The following is a 14978-nucleotide window of genomic DNA, read 5'->3' on the forward strand; positions in this document are numbered from 1 at the left end:
AATAGACTATGTAGGGAAAGGATCTGGCTGGTCTACATCTTCGGTAAATCGTTTAGAGCTGAGAATTTGTCAGTTCAAGCCAATGCAGAACAAAATGTTTATTAGAGTCCTAACTTTAGCAAGTTGTCCTGTAGAAGTATAGGATCTAAGTAATAAATTATATTTGTAAAAAAAAATTGGTTGTCTATAAAGTCGGTTTACGGACGATAGTTTAACGTGACAACGTCATAACAAAACATTGATGAAATGATTGCATACTTTATGAATAAAATTGAATCATTTTTATTTTAATAATAAAATAAATACTTGAAATTATACTAGTAATCAGATTTTTAAAATGCAGGAATAATTAACCTTTATTGCCGAAATTGTTGTTATAATAAGCAATGAAAACCACATTAACTTTTCACTTCACTTTATAAACAGCCTAGTGGAAGAGAGATGAGATAGATGTGGCGCAAGCGTACAACGAGCGTAACGGGACACAGCGTAACGGAACAATGTGCGTAACGGGACACAGTGTAACGGAACAATGTGCGTAACGGGACACTTTTTCGTGCGTGCAGACGGCGTTCATCGATTTATTAGACGTTGTCACGTCAAAAAAAAGTATGTTTTATTTCTTGAACCTCTCATTGTTTTGTAATTTTTAAATTAATTTGAATATCTTGGAATTGATCAGGGACTGAGGAAGGATGTTTATAGAATAAATTAGTACATTAATGATTAATTAACTTTGTTGAATTTTTGGATTTTTTTTCGAATTTCTCTTCTTATAATTTCAAATTTTCCAAATGGTAGTCAATAGGTGTCATCATCGACCTACTGGAGACCGGTTGACTTGTAACCTAAGATGCTTTTAGGACTTTCCCCCAATGTTTTGCAATTTATATTTTTTTACTAAAATTATTTTTTTTGTATCAGTCAAGTATCGAAACAATCTACTACACCGATCAGAGCTTACCATTTTGCGTAGTTATTTTTTAACACAATCATTCTTCTCGTAAAGTCTGCCTCCTTACCCAGGACAAATTTCTTGCTGCAGTTTCTACATCGGTGTCCTTAAAATTCAGCTGCAGGCAACGAACTTGTTATATTAATTCTGTGACTAATGAAAGATGCTTTCTGAGAGTTTTAAATTGGATCAAATAGTTAAATAGACATTTTTAATATTTTATCAGAGAGAGTTAATTTAGCTCATACAAGTAACTTGTCCCAAGTAGTTCCTGTTCTTTTCAAAAAATGTCGCCACGTATAGTTTTGAGACAAATGTTATTTATTTTTTTATGTGTAATTCAAACAAAAAACATTCATTTCTCAGTCAAATAATATACCTGAGACAGCTGAGAAACACTATCATGCAAGACGAAATTCCTTCTCCTTGATGTCTAGCCGAGCCATCCTTCTCTTGCAATCATGATTGAGCATCCCACATTAAAAAATAAATAATATTTACCGCAACACTACAAGTGGTGACAACTGTTGGAAAGAATAGAAACTAATAGCGATAAGCTTATTGTATGAGACAAATTAAATCCTGTTGATAAATTATTAAAAATTCTATTTAAGTAACTGATCCAATTTAAAACTCTCAGGAAGCATCTGGCACTAGCCACAGAAGCTTATATTTATCCCGTTTCTTTGCCTGCAGCTTAATTGGAAGAAAACCGCTGTAGAAACTGCAGCAATAAATTTGTCATGAGAAGGAATGATAGACGTCACGAGAAGAATGATTGTGTTAGAAACCCACTACGTAAAATTTTAAATGTGATTGGTGTAGCAGATTGTTTACACGAATTAATAGCTTAAAAAGACAAAAAGAACTTGTAAAGCCAAGCCCACTAACGAGATAGAGGACATCCATAATGCCACTACACTACGGACGAGTGTGTTGCATTATATAAATAATTTTCCTTGCCTTGAACATGATTAACTTCATAGCTCTCCTGATTTCAACAAAGATATTTAATTTAATGATGCTAACGGTTTAGGGAAGACTGAAACCAATAGGAGTATCTAATAATTACTCCAACTAATAATAGAAATTAATATAGTCAATCATTGTATTAATAAGCGATATTTTTTATGAAATTTGAAATTTCCCCGAATATTTAGCTTAATAAATACAGATTTCCATAATGATAGCCAAGATCGCCGACAAGATGGCGGACACCCTGGCAATAAATACTTACCGCACTCTCGTGGGTAAAAATTAAACTAACATGGCGGTAGCATCCTCTAGCACAGACGAAAACAATATTCCTGTTCCAAGATGGTGGCTTCCAGCAGACGAAAACAAGATGGCGAATGTGACATCATAATAAATGGCGATATATTGTTGTGGCAGCTAAGCGTACCCCAACGAAGTGGTAACACAAGTAGTGACACTTGCCCCTGAAATGACTGCCACCCGCTCTACACCCCTGTGTACAACCCAACAGGCGCTCCACCTAATAGAAATGCGCGCGCCCCAGCCAGAGCCGCGCACTCGAGGAGTTAACCACGTGACTGAGGTGCGGTCACGTGACTGATCACATGACTTCCCTCTACACCGACCGTCTAGAGCGAAGTAGGAGTGACCACGAGGTTCTGGATGGTCGGAGAACACAGGGGAAGGCAACCCGAGGGTTATATTAACCCCCGACCTCGGCGCTTATCAGACTACGGGCAGACCACCTGCCAGCAGCGGAAGCGCTGCATCATCGGAAGAAGACCTGCCGCCGTCCTGCCTGGACCACCTAGAAGACCGTCACTCTTCCCGAACAAACACTTAAGTCCGGTATGGGACATGGCCTCCTTGAAGGGTAAGCTGGACTTAGTCATTTTTCGTCGTCAGTCGGACTTCACCCAATTCGCAAGGAGCAACGTCGGAGCGCAACGAGATAGTCAGCGACTAAGTGCCAAGGTATTCAACAAAAATTAGAGTGTCGCCTGTGTGGCAACCAAGAGACCCACTGGAAATGTTGTTAAGGAGGGCACTTTAAATCTGAATTCGTGGACTGTTGTAAGACTACTATTACCTAAATACATTTTGTGAGTCAAAATACATTTGTACTTTTTTTGATGATATCAAGCAGAATATAATCAATCGGCTTATTAATCAAGTAGCAACTCATGGATCTTTAAAATATATTTTGTGGCTGGACAAAGTGAAGAAGTGCACATTCAGGAGAGTGAATACTCCCATTAACTTTTCCGATGATGTGAAGCAGTCTGTTAAACACAATACTGAGAAACTCTGTCGGGAAGAAAAATATTATGCAGGAAAAGGATCTGGATGGTCTCAGTCTTCAGTAAACAGTTTGTAGCTGAGGATTAGTAAGTTTAAGTCAATAAAGAACATAATGTTTATTAGATTGCTAAATTTATCAAGTGTTTAGAATTTGTGTAATAGTTTTTGTTTGTTATGTTGTTTTATTTCTTGAACTGTCACTTTTACGGTAAATTGAAGTAAAATTTAATTTATTTTGAATTTTTTGCATTGGCCAAGGATAAAAGTATGGACAGTTATCTCATCGAATCATTCAATAAGTTAATAAATATTTTTGAAATAAATTTTGTAATTTTTTTTCGATTTACATTTCAATAATAATAGATTTTTCCAGATGGCGGTCATTATGTCATTTTCGGCTTAGTGGAGGATGGTATTAGATGAATTTGTGGCTTTTTTGGGAACTTTTTACTATATTAATTGAAATTAATATTTTTAAAATGTAAAATTCAATTTTTTGCGTCTACGTTTATCGAAACAAGGATAGGAAATCATATAATAAATATGTATATTAAATGCATATCTTTGTTGAATTTTAGAATTTTTCCCGAATATTTAGTTATATGAGTAGAGTGAGGTAAAAGTGCGCGGCGGGTAAAAGTACGCAGTGCTGGTATATTTGTTCCCACTAATATTATATTGGCAAACCTGAGTTGGTGTTAAAGGTGTCATGGTGGAGCATCGTTACACGTAAGAACGGCTGGCTTGGACGAACGGCGTCAAAACCATAAGGTAAATATTGTATTTCATGATACTGATGTAATATTTAGATTTCTTGGAACTAGTTTATCAAGAAAGGATTTAGTGTACGAAAATAATACGCTAGGCTGTTTGAAAAAGTGTTTTTCCCCGAGTGTCGTAAAGTATCAGATAGTTCGCATTGCATACCACAGATAGCAGCACTTCCTGGAAATGGAAGAGAAGTATTGCGGGGGCAAAAGTGCGCAAGTATAAGAGGGGTAAAAGTTCGCATTGCGAACTTTTACCCCGAAATGCGAACTTTTACCCCGCATACACATCTGTAGTTTACAGTCCTCGAAAATATTGTGGGTAATGATTGTAATACCATTTAAATCTTTAGTTATGTTAAAACATTATTTACATACTTTTATTTATTCTTTTAAACTTCTGATATAGTAATGTGATATTTTTTTTGCAGGAATTATCAGAGGAAAACGAAGCGAAAGCTGTGTACTCCAGAGATGTTGACGATAGCTCAACAGAGACTTGCAAAAGGAGATTCTAAACGTAGAATAGCTGCAGATTATGGCATTTCAGAGGACACTCTATGTAAAAGACTCAAACATGTAAGGAAATTATTATGTCTAGTAAGTTTACTAAAATAATTTGTGCACCAATAAAATAGCGTTCAACGAAATAAAAAGTTAAAAAAAAAAAACACTCACAATTTTTAATGGTTCTGGCAAAGAAAGATGCTTAAAAAAAAAAGAGGGGGGACGAAAGGCTGTAGGCCTACGTAGGTCTAAATCTCGTCAACAGCGAGATAAATAGAACCTCCTTACTTATACAGGAGCCAGGTGTTGAAAGAGTAATCGACAACAAACTGTGTTAAAGCATTTGCCTGGAGTGATATCGGAAAAAAAAATACTGAATCAGAATGGCTTCCTGCTGAATGCCCAAATTCCTCACAATTAATTATTATTGTTTTATATTATGTTCTCTCTTTCTGATCTTAGCCTATATTTTTTATACACATACAATTATAGGCTGAAAGTCTATATTATCCTATCATAATAATTATTTTGTTGTTACTATTGTGGTGTTTCAAGGATTTGGCGTGGTCAAATTGGGAAGGTTTACGTCAACATTCACACCAGAGCAAGAGGTCGAACTAGCCACCCATTGCAGAGAGCTAGATGTATCCTTCTATGGACTTACGTTCAATGATCTAAGGAGATTGGCTTTTGAGTACGCAGAGGCTAATAGTATTGCACACAGGTTTAACAAAGAGTCAAAACTAGCAGGGAAAGATTGGGCTTTATGTTTCATGAGAAAACACTCTTTGTCGTTGCGAACACCACAGCAAACAAGCCTCGCAAGAATGATGGGATTTAACAGAGTGCAGGTGGATGTATATTTTAATAATTTGTCTGAGGTTATGGTAAAACACAAATTCACACCAAGTAGGATTTATAACATGGATGAGACGGGAATGTCGACTGTTTCGAATAATGTTCCCAAAGTTATTTCCAGTAGAGGAAAAAGATCTGTTGGGAAAATTAGTTCAGCAGAAAGGGGGGAGTTAGTTACTGCCGTCTGTGCAATGAGCGCTGCAGGTCATTATGTTCCCCCTGCTCTTATTTTTAAAAGGAAAAGGAAAAAACCAGAGCTGATGCATGGAGCTCCACCAGGATCAGTTATGTATGTTTCTGATAGTGGATATATAAACACAGATCTATTTGTTCTTTGGATTAAGCACTTTCAAAATCATGTCAAGGCCACAAAATATTTGCCTGATTTGTTGATTCTTGATAACCACAGTTCTCACCTGTCCTTAGAAGCAGTTTTGTTTTGTCGAAATAATGGCATTCACCTGTTGTCCATCCCTCCTCACAGCAGTCACAAGGTTCAACCACTGGACATATGTTTTTTCAAACCAATGAAAACGTATTTTGCAGAGGCAAGTACTAACTGGTTGGTGAGCAACCCAGGAAGAGTCATCACTCAGTTGAATATGGCTAGCTTAATCGGCACTGCCTTCTGTAGATGTGCTTCTGTGGACAGGGCAGTCAAATATTTCCAAATGTGTGGTATTAGTCCTGTTAATCCTGGAATATTTACTGATGAAGACTTTGCTCCTTCTGTAGTAACAGATACCGCAATTAGTAAAGAAGTTGCATCATCTACAGCATGTGTTTTTCCATCATCATGTGCAGATCCATCATCAACATGTGCAGTTCCATCTACATCTGGCACCCAGTCTAAAACGCCCGAGTTGAGTGTACCGTTGCTATCTTTAGAACCTTCCACACCATCTCCGGAAGCTAGAAAACCTGTCTCTCCTGCAGAAATTAGGCCACTGCCAAGAATAAAAGACTCACAGCAAAGAAGGAAGAAAGGGCAAAAATTTGAGTTAATTACTAATTCACCATTTAAAACACTTTTACAAGAGAGAGCTGCTGTAGTTTCAAACAAGAAACCATCAGGTTCCGTTAAGCGTAAAGGAAGGCGTGTTAGTGACAGTGTTCCAGACAGTAAAATGAAGAAGAATTCTAGAGAAACAGAAGAGATACTTCTTTGTCCAGGATGTGAGGAGAGATACACAGATCCTCCATCAGAAGATTGGATAATGTGTAATAACTGTTAAAATACATTATAAGCCCTACTGTTTTTTGAAGCTGATAACATGCTAACATTTGCCACTTAAATCTATTTTTCTGTGTTATTACTGTTAAATTGTAATGAATTAGTGTCTTAAGTAAAATTCATATGAATCTAAATAAATTATAGAATTCAATTATTCTTTTACAATTTTATGGTAACATGCGAACTTTTGCCCCACATCATGCGAACTTTTGCCCCACTGGTGGGGCAAAAGTACGTTTTTACTTCATGTCGGCAAACACATCCTAGCATTCATAATATTTATAATTATGTTATAATACCTAGTTCATTAGACTCACAAATTATAATAGGTTCTATGTTACAAATAACAAATTGTTTCCTCTATTAACATGACAAATATTTGAGTCCAAATGTTAAGTGCGTCCTTTTGCCCCACTCTACTCTTAATTACAGTTTTCAGGTGCTGCCAAGATGGCCAACAAGATGGTGGATTCTACGATGGTCTGGTTATTGGCATACTAGCTGGTAATAATAAAATCAATATGGCGGAGGCATCCTCTAGCATATGGCAAATGTACTATGTGACACTAGCACTCATGGATAGCTGTCGTAATAAATACATAGGTATTAGTGGGATGAGGTCAGTTTGTCAGTGGCCTCCGTGCAGGAGGGATACATCATTATTTTTATTTTGTTCTCACTAGGTTCGAACCAAGTACTCCGAGCTCCATGAAACATGTTTGTTTTATTAATTGAAATTTTATTGAAATTATATTCAAAAATATTTTATAATTATTATTTGCGCTTATTTTAGATAATAATCACGAATTTTAAGATTCTGGATGTGATATCACAATTTAAAAATGGTGGATGGTAATTTATTAAAAGTTTTATTGTATATATATTTTTTTAATTTTTAATCTTTTTCAGTTTTTTCTGATAATAATAACGGATTTTCAAAATGACGGCCTTTATGATAATTGCAATGATGATGTCACAATTCGAAATAATTTTCTCTAGCAGACGACAAGATGACGGACAATAACTTGACGGGTTCGGGCGCCTAGTCAACGGTGAATTTAAGCGCTTTGGAGACTTTCCATTTTCTTAAGGTAAAAATGTTTAGAGGTTTTAAAGAATTCACAATTTTAGATTTTTTTCCTATTTTTTTTTTATTTCAAAAATGAAATTTTTCAATTTTCAATTTTTTTTAAATTTTATGCTGATATTTCCCTACAAATTGGAGATTTTGGAAAAAATTTTGCCGAATTTTGAGTAATTTTTTGCAACTTATGAAGATCAATGTTGAAGTTCAACGTCATGGTCATCCAAGATCGCCGCCGTGATGTCACAATCCAAGATGGAAGACACCAACACCAATAACATGCACCAGCACCAACACCAGGGTCCGGAAATATACTACTTGCGATGGTTTTACTTAGTAATGAAAGGAAGCATATTGGGTGCTTTAACTAGCCAGGCAAAGGAAAGAGCTCTCCTACCTATCCAGAAGAGTAGAAAAAAAAATCCACGTTCCCTGGGATATAGGAGACACCAGCTTTTTCCCAAAATGTCACATTCATGTGCCTAGGCAAAAGTGTGCTAACATATATTAAACTTTACACCAACCCCAGCATGGTTCACAGAGATTTATGAGCAATGGGTCAGTCATAGGTGTTTTATAAACTACTATAACATTGGAGCAACATTCTAATATTACATCCTGAGCAAAAATGTACACTAAAACAATCATACCTTGAGGCTAAATATTACTTACAATTTTTCGTTGTTTTGTTTTCATGTAATTTTTTTTTTGCAAAGATATTTCAGTGTGTTTCTTTCCAAATAAGTAAATTAAATACTTCATACCATGACATAAACACTCAGACATAATTCAGATAGATTTTAATTCAGCTGGGAAATGCATACAATCCGAAGATCTTTAAAATAATTTTATACATTTGCATATAACAAAACATGTAATCCATGATGGCTTATGAGATGGCTCACACACATGGCTGCGGCCACAACTGACCTTGTGGGCAGGCTGGTAGGTGGGAGGAGCCAGCGGTCTGGGGTGCTCCAGCAGTGAGCGGCAGAGAAAGCAGAACCGCTCCTGCTGCATGCTTGCCTGAAGAGCACGTCGCTCCTGCGACCACGCCATCTTCTCCTGCAAAAGCCACAGCTCGAGCCTAAACGCTGCATTTCCTCGTAAAACACATCCCTACACACAGCATGTCCTTGGAAAACACACCACTCCCTCCACACTGTCTGTACTAGTATCATAAACCAATCCTTCAAACTGCCTGTCCTCGTAATACGAACCACTTCTTTCACACTGCCCATCCACGTAACACACACTACTCCCTTCGCACTGCATGTCCGTAAGATATACCACTCCTTCAAAACTGCCTCTTCTTGTAACACATAGCACTCCACAAACAACTACCTATCTACATATTACTCAACGTTTTCACATTGCATGTCCTCATAACCTATAACACAAGTTGGAAAAAGGCATTCCACGAAATATACACTACTTTGCCTACACTTCCTTTACACAAAACACACCCCACTCCCTCCAAACCAACTGTCCTCATACAAACAATTTTCCTTCACACTGTTAGTCCTTGTAAAACATACTAATACCTCTACACCACCTATACTCATAACACACCACTCATTCCACAATATCTGTCATCATAATGTATACCACACCCTCTAAACTTATTGTCCCTTCACACTGCATGTTCTCATAACATACACATTTTCTTTAACAATGCTAGTCCTAATAACACCCACCACTCCCTCTTTAATGCCTATCCTGATAACGTACCACTATCTCCACACACCCTGTCTTTGAAGCACATACCATTCCAAAAACCATGCCAGTTCTGTAACACAGCTGTTCTTAACCTGGGGGCGCGCCCCACTGGGGAGGCCAAGAAGAATTTCATAGAAGGTAGGAGTTAAAAAAATAAATAACACTATTAGTAAAACTAACTGTAATTTAATGTACTCAATTTTGCGGTTGTAAAATTAACGTACATTTTTTTCGATACGAACACGATAATTGTCGTACGTCCGGCAACACTGAAAGAGCTTGAGAATGATTTCTCTCTCAGCTACTTTCCCTTTATTATTAATTTTTCTCTTTCTTCTTTCAAATTCTCTGGCCCATTTTTTTTCTCCGTGACGCATGCGTACCAGTATTGTCAAACTCGTATGAGTCATCTATGTGCGTGAGTGCAGTAGCTGTGAGCCGCCATTTCTTTGTGATTCTTGACGCCCGTGTTGTTTGTTTTAATCTCATTAAAAAGTGAAAGTGATAATTTTTGTTGTTGTTATAGTAATGGCGGAAAATGGCTAAATCACTACAAAAGAAAATATGTAGTATATAATAATGATTAAATAAATACGTATTTACCTTCATTGAGAAAAGCGGTAGTCAATTAACTGAACGACATTTGACTACAAATCATTCTGCTCTGAAAGACAAAACTACTGACTGTTTTATTGCTAATAAAAACGGCCCTAAACGCATGAAACTTGATTCCACTGGAAGTTTTCGAATGGACGATGAGAAAGTTGTTAAGGCTTCTTATTACATTGCAATTGATAGAAAAATACAAGAAACCTCGTACAATTGGTGAATGAGTAATTAAACCTTGTTTACTTACTGTTTGTTGTACTATACTCAATGAAAACAGATGTAATAAAGTTGCAAAAATGTCTTTGTCAAACGATACAGTAAAATTCAGAATTGATTACATGGCTCTGGATCAAAAAAATTATTTTGTGCAAAAACTTAGGGGCTCCCTATTATTTTCTTTGCAGTGTTAAGAAACAACCGATATCTCAAAACACGCACAGTTATTGTTTTACTGCCGATTTATTTCTTAAAAAAATTGGTTGTCTGTAAAGTCGGTTTACGGACGATAGTTTAACGTGACAACGTCATAACAAAACATTGATGAAATGATTGCATACTTTTATGAATAAAATTGAATCATTTTTATTTTAATAATAAAAGAATAAATACTTGAAATTATACTAGTAATCAGATTTTTAAAATGCAAGAATAATTAACTTTATTGCCGAAATTGTTGTTGTAATAAGCAATCAAAACCACAGATTAAAATTCGTTGAGAATATTTTAAGGTTTTATGTTTTCCAGTGCTCAAAATGATATGCAATTAAGGCCCCGGGCACGAAATTTTATTTATAATTCATTAATAATAACGCCCATCGCGATAAACAAAGGAAAATATGTATTAACGAGTGCCTGGTTCCCGCGGCAGCTCATAGAAAGCACGATTCGAAGGGTTTCACAGAAAAGATAGTTCCTTGGCAACGCCATCTTCAGAGTTCAGACCCCAACTTTCCATCCTTAGCAAGATTGAACGACCTCCTGGATGATAAAAAAAATCTCCTATTGCAAGAGATAGATAAATTAATTGAAGGACCTTATATCAGGGCATTTTGTAGCATTGCAAAATGAAATTGCAGACTATTTTAAATATTAGTTTCCGAGAACTGGGAGTTTAAGTTGACAAGATATCCTTTTAAAATAAATGTGGATGTACTTCCTGATCATATTCAGGAACAGGCAATCGACCTAAAATGCGATTCTCAGCAAACGCAGAATTCGGCAACATGGATGTTAAGTATAAAGTTTGGGTTATGCTATTTTCCTGTTTACCCAGAAGTTGCTTTGGAAGCTTTGAGGTTGTTAGTGCAGTTTTCGTCCACATATCTGTGTGAATCTGGATTATCAGCATTAGCATACATAAAGTAAAATTATCGAGCAACCCTGAACGTTAAAAGTGATCTGAGGTGTACTTTTCACAGTTACAACCTAATATGAAAAAAAATTCTTAAGAACAAATAGTGCCAGCCCTCTCATTAATGTTGTGAAAGTGTCTGGTATTACGCGCCAACCTTACCTAGATCCATGATTACCTCAAATATATTTTATCTGTATTTACTTCTTTAATTTCATATGTTCTTAATTAATATACATGTAGTAATATTAAATTTTGTGCATGAAATTACATATTCTATATTTTCATTTAATAACCAGCTTCAGTTTCAAATTCCAATTGTACTACTGGTATTGACCACATGTGGTGGTGGTGGGTGAGGCATGACCTCACATCAGTGTTCAAAGGGAAGAACAGAGCTTAAAAAGGTTGAGAAACCCTATTGTAACACATACCACTTCATCCACACTGCATGCCCCCGTAAATTATACCCCACTTTCAAGCTGCATTTCCTTGTAAGACACACCTACCTGTACACTGAATTTATTCCAAAAATATACATTTGCCTCTATACTGCCTATCATCAAAACATAAACCACTCTCTCAACACTGCCAATTCTCTTAAAAAAAAACTGCTACACTGATTATCCTTCTAACACAAACCACACCCTCCACACTACATATCCACATAACACAACCCTCTGCAATGACAGTCATACAAGAAACACCACTTTCTCCATACTGCATACTCCATAAAATACACTACATCCTCTAAACTGCATGTTCTCGAAAAACACACAACTCCCATCAAACTGTCTGTACTTGCAACACGTACCAATTCCTCCACTAAATATTTCATAGTAAAATTAACCACTCCCTTTACATTATATGTCCACTTAACAGACACCACTCCCACCAATCCGCATGTCCTCCTTACAAACACAATTGCCTCCTACCCTGTCCTCGTAATAGACCCCACTCCATCCACAATTCCTGGCTTTTTAACACACTACAAAGCCAGTATTTCTACATTACCCACTCCGGCTACACTGCCCGTACTCGTACAACACCCACATTTTCTACACTGCCTACCTTCGAAACACACATCACTCCCTCCGAACTGTAGACCTCATAACTAACACATTTCCCTTCACACTGCTAGTCCTCATAACTACAACATTCCTACCACATTGCCTTTCCACGAAACACACATCAATCCCTGCAAACTGCCTGTCCTTATATAAAATAAATTTTACTTCACACTGTTAGTCCTCGTAACACACACCACACCCTCTTTATTGTATATCCTGGTAACACACCATTCCCTCTTTACTAACTGGTAACACACCACTCACTCCACAGTGCCTACGTCGTAACACACACCACTCACTCTACAGTGCCTACTTCGTAACACACACCACTCCCTCTACACTTCTACTCGTACTACTCGTACACTCATTATGCCCTCCATTTCTGACCCTGGCTACACTCCTACATCCCTCTGAATTCTTACTGGGGTCATTCGCAACACATGAAATCAATGGAGGGTGGTTTTTCAGCAGTAACACACTGAACTCCATTAAAAAACAAAAAAAAAAACTATTTTTTGAATGCTAGTTTGGCTCTCTTGAGTCTGGTTTTTCATTGTTTCTGTAATCTTTCCAGGCAATGATGGTTCCTGACAGATTTTTTCATAGTTTCATGTGTCTGTTTTGTTGATTTAATACATCTCAAATGGCCTCATTTTTGACAAAATTTTGAGACAAAGTGGATAAAAAAAAGGATTCCAAATTTCAATTACGTAGGTTAGAATTTTTTTTCTTGCCTTGTTCGGGGAATAATAATAATAAACAGAAGTCTCCCAACAGCTAAATAATTATTTAAAACTATTTAATTTACATGCAAAACAGTACCCATTACTAACTTTTCAAACAAATAAAACATTTTCCAAACATCTTTATCATAAATGATATATTTCAAATATTATTAAATAAACAGTGATAGTATTATAGAGACATCGACCAGAGGACTACGTTATTCCTATAAGCCTGATATGAGCCATCTTGCCAACTGCTCCGCCAGCCTTCTCGGTGTGTTTTTAAATCTTCCGCCAGTGTACATGTGTTTCCACACATAGAATAAGAGTCACGTAGCCAAAATGATGAATAATTACTATTATAAACATTTAATTTCATGTCACAACTCTTGATGCCAACCGTTGGTGCACCCTCTGTTAGCACAAGCCATCGTGGTCTGTTGCCACCCCAGCTGATAGTGTGCAACGAATGTGCAATGGAACTCACCCAGTGCATCAATTTATTATAGATTATCGCCCGCGCGACAGTCGATAAACGCTTTTGTGTTTAAATAACTTTGTATCAAAAAGGGAGATAGAAGGGGAAAAAAACGAAAAGGCAGTCATAGGTACTGTCGACAGAAGTGAAAACTGATAACTTTGTTTTTAAATGTGTAATATGACATTATTTCTATGTCAAATGTACGTAAGAAAATGATTTTGGTATTATATCACTAGCATGTCAGTGACGCGAATCCATAAATATTGCCCCTACCAACAATAACTTACAAATTATAAAAATTGAAGTTTAATCACTGATAAAAATGTGAACTTAAATCCACAAATAATCAAATATTACATCTCATAAAAAAATAAACAGACATTTGAAGAAACTCACTAAGTAAATAAATAAACAAAAAAAACATAACCTCAACTTAACTACCTACTAAAAAATAGCCAATACTCGCAATATGTAGATACCACACAATACCGTTAAAATTTCTTTGAAAAAAAAAATGAAAAACTTTAAAATTTTAATAAATGAAGTCATATCCTTGAAAAGTAAAAAAAAATATTAACTTAAATATACACAAATAATCAACATTCAATGGTAAATAAATAAACAAAAGAAAATCGCTAAACGTAGTCAATTTAACTTCACTTACTGCTACTACAGCATGTCGGTGACGCGAACTCAAGAGATTTTACCCATCCAAAAAGAGTCCAACACGCACATGATACAATCGAGCACATACAATGTATTAGTGTATATATGCGTATACATGTACACAGGCCGCTGCGCGTCGCCAGTCTGACGCAACACGTCATTAGCATGTCGGTGACCAGAAACCTGTAAGTTTTGCCCCTACCAAAAATCTCTCAACGCGGCTAAAGAAATTTTCATTTCAAAAAATTGAGGCTGATCATACTTTAACCCAAAACTCACTGCAAGCAAAAATCTATTTACCAAAATTTCGACAAACAAGATAAAACTTACTCACATAAATGGGGCCTAACCTACAAGTAAATACTAAAACAGAACGAAAATCAACTAAGTCTAAAATATTTAACACGTGGCAGAACATCAACACTAAGATAAAGTATTTTTGTTTTCATTTTAAATTCCTTTATTTTACGCAAAATAAAGTTTACAAAAATAACAACTATAATGTGTGTTTACATCTATACACACATATATATACTTTTATATATATATATATGTGTGTGTGTGTGTGTGTGTGTGTGTGGACATGCAGCTACATTGCCCCTCTTTACCTTATGAGACCACAATGAAACATCACCAATCAACTTGAACATTTCACGTGTAAGTTAAGTTAAGTGT

General features: G+C 36.2%; 1 protein-coding gene across 2 annotated transcripts in view; it reads right to left on the minus strand.

Moving 5' to 3' along the window:
• LOC134527279 (trichohyalin) overlaps positions 1 to 14978 on the minus strand; it is a 418715-nt gene that overhangs the window by 57113 nt on the left and 346624 nt on the right. For both annotated transcript variants that reach the window (XM_063359816.1, XM_063359817.1), the window contains exon 13: positions 8613 to 8747. In XM_063359816.1, the coding sequence (XP_063215886.1) occupies positions 8613 to 8747 (135 nt within the window). The remainder of the gene's footprint in view (positions 1 to 8612; positions 8748 to 14978) is intronic.

This window comes from Bacillus rossius, chromosome 1 (genome assembly GCF_032445375.1).
Source record: "Bacillus rossius redtenbacheri isolate Brsri chromosome 1, Brsri_v3, whole genome shotgun sequence".
NCBI lineage: Eukaryota > Metazoa > Arthropoda > Insecta > Phasmatodea > Bacillidae > Bacillus > Bacillus rossius.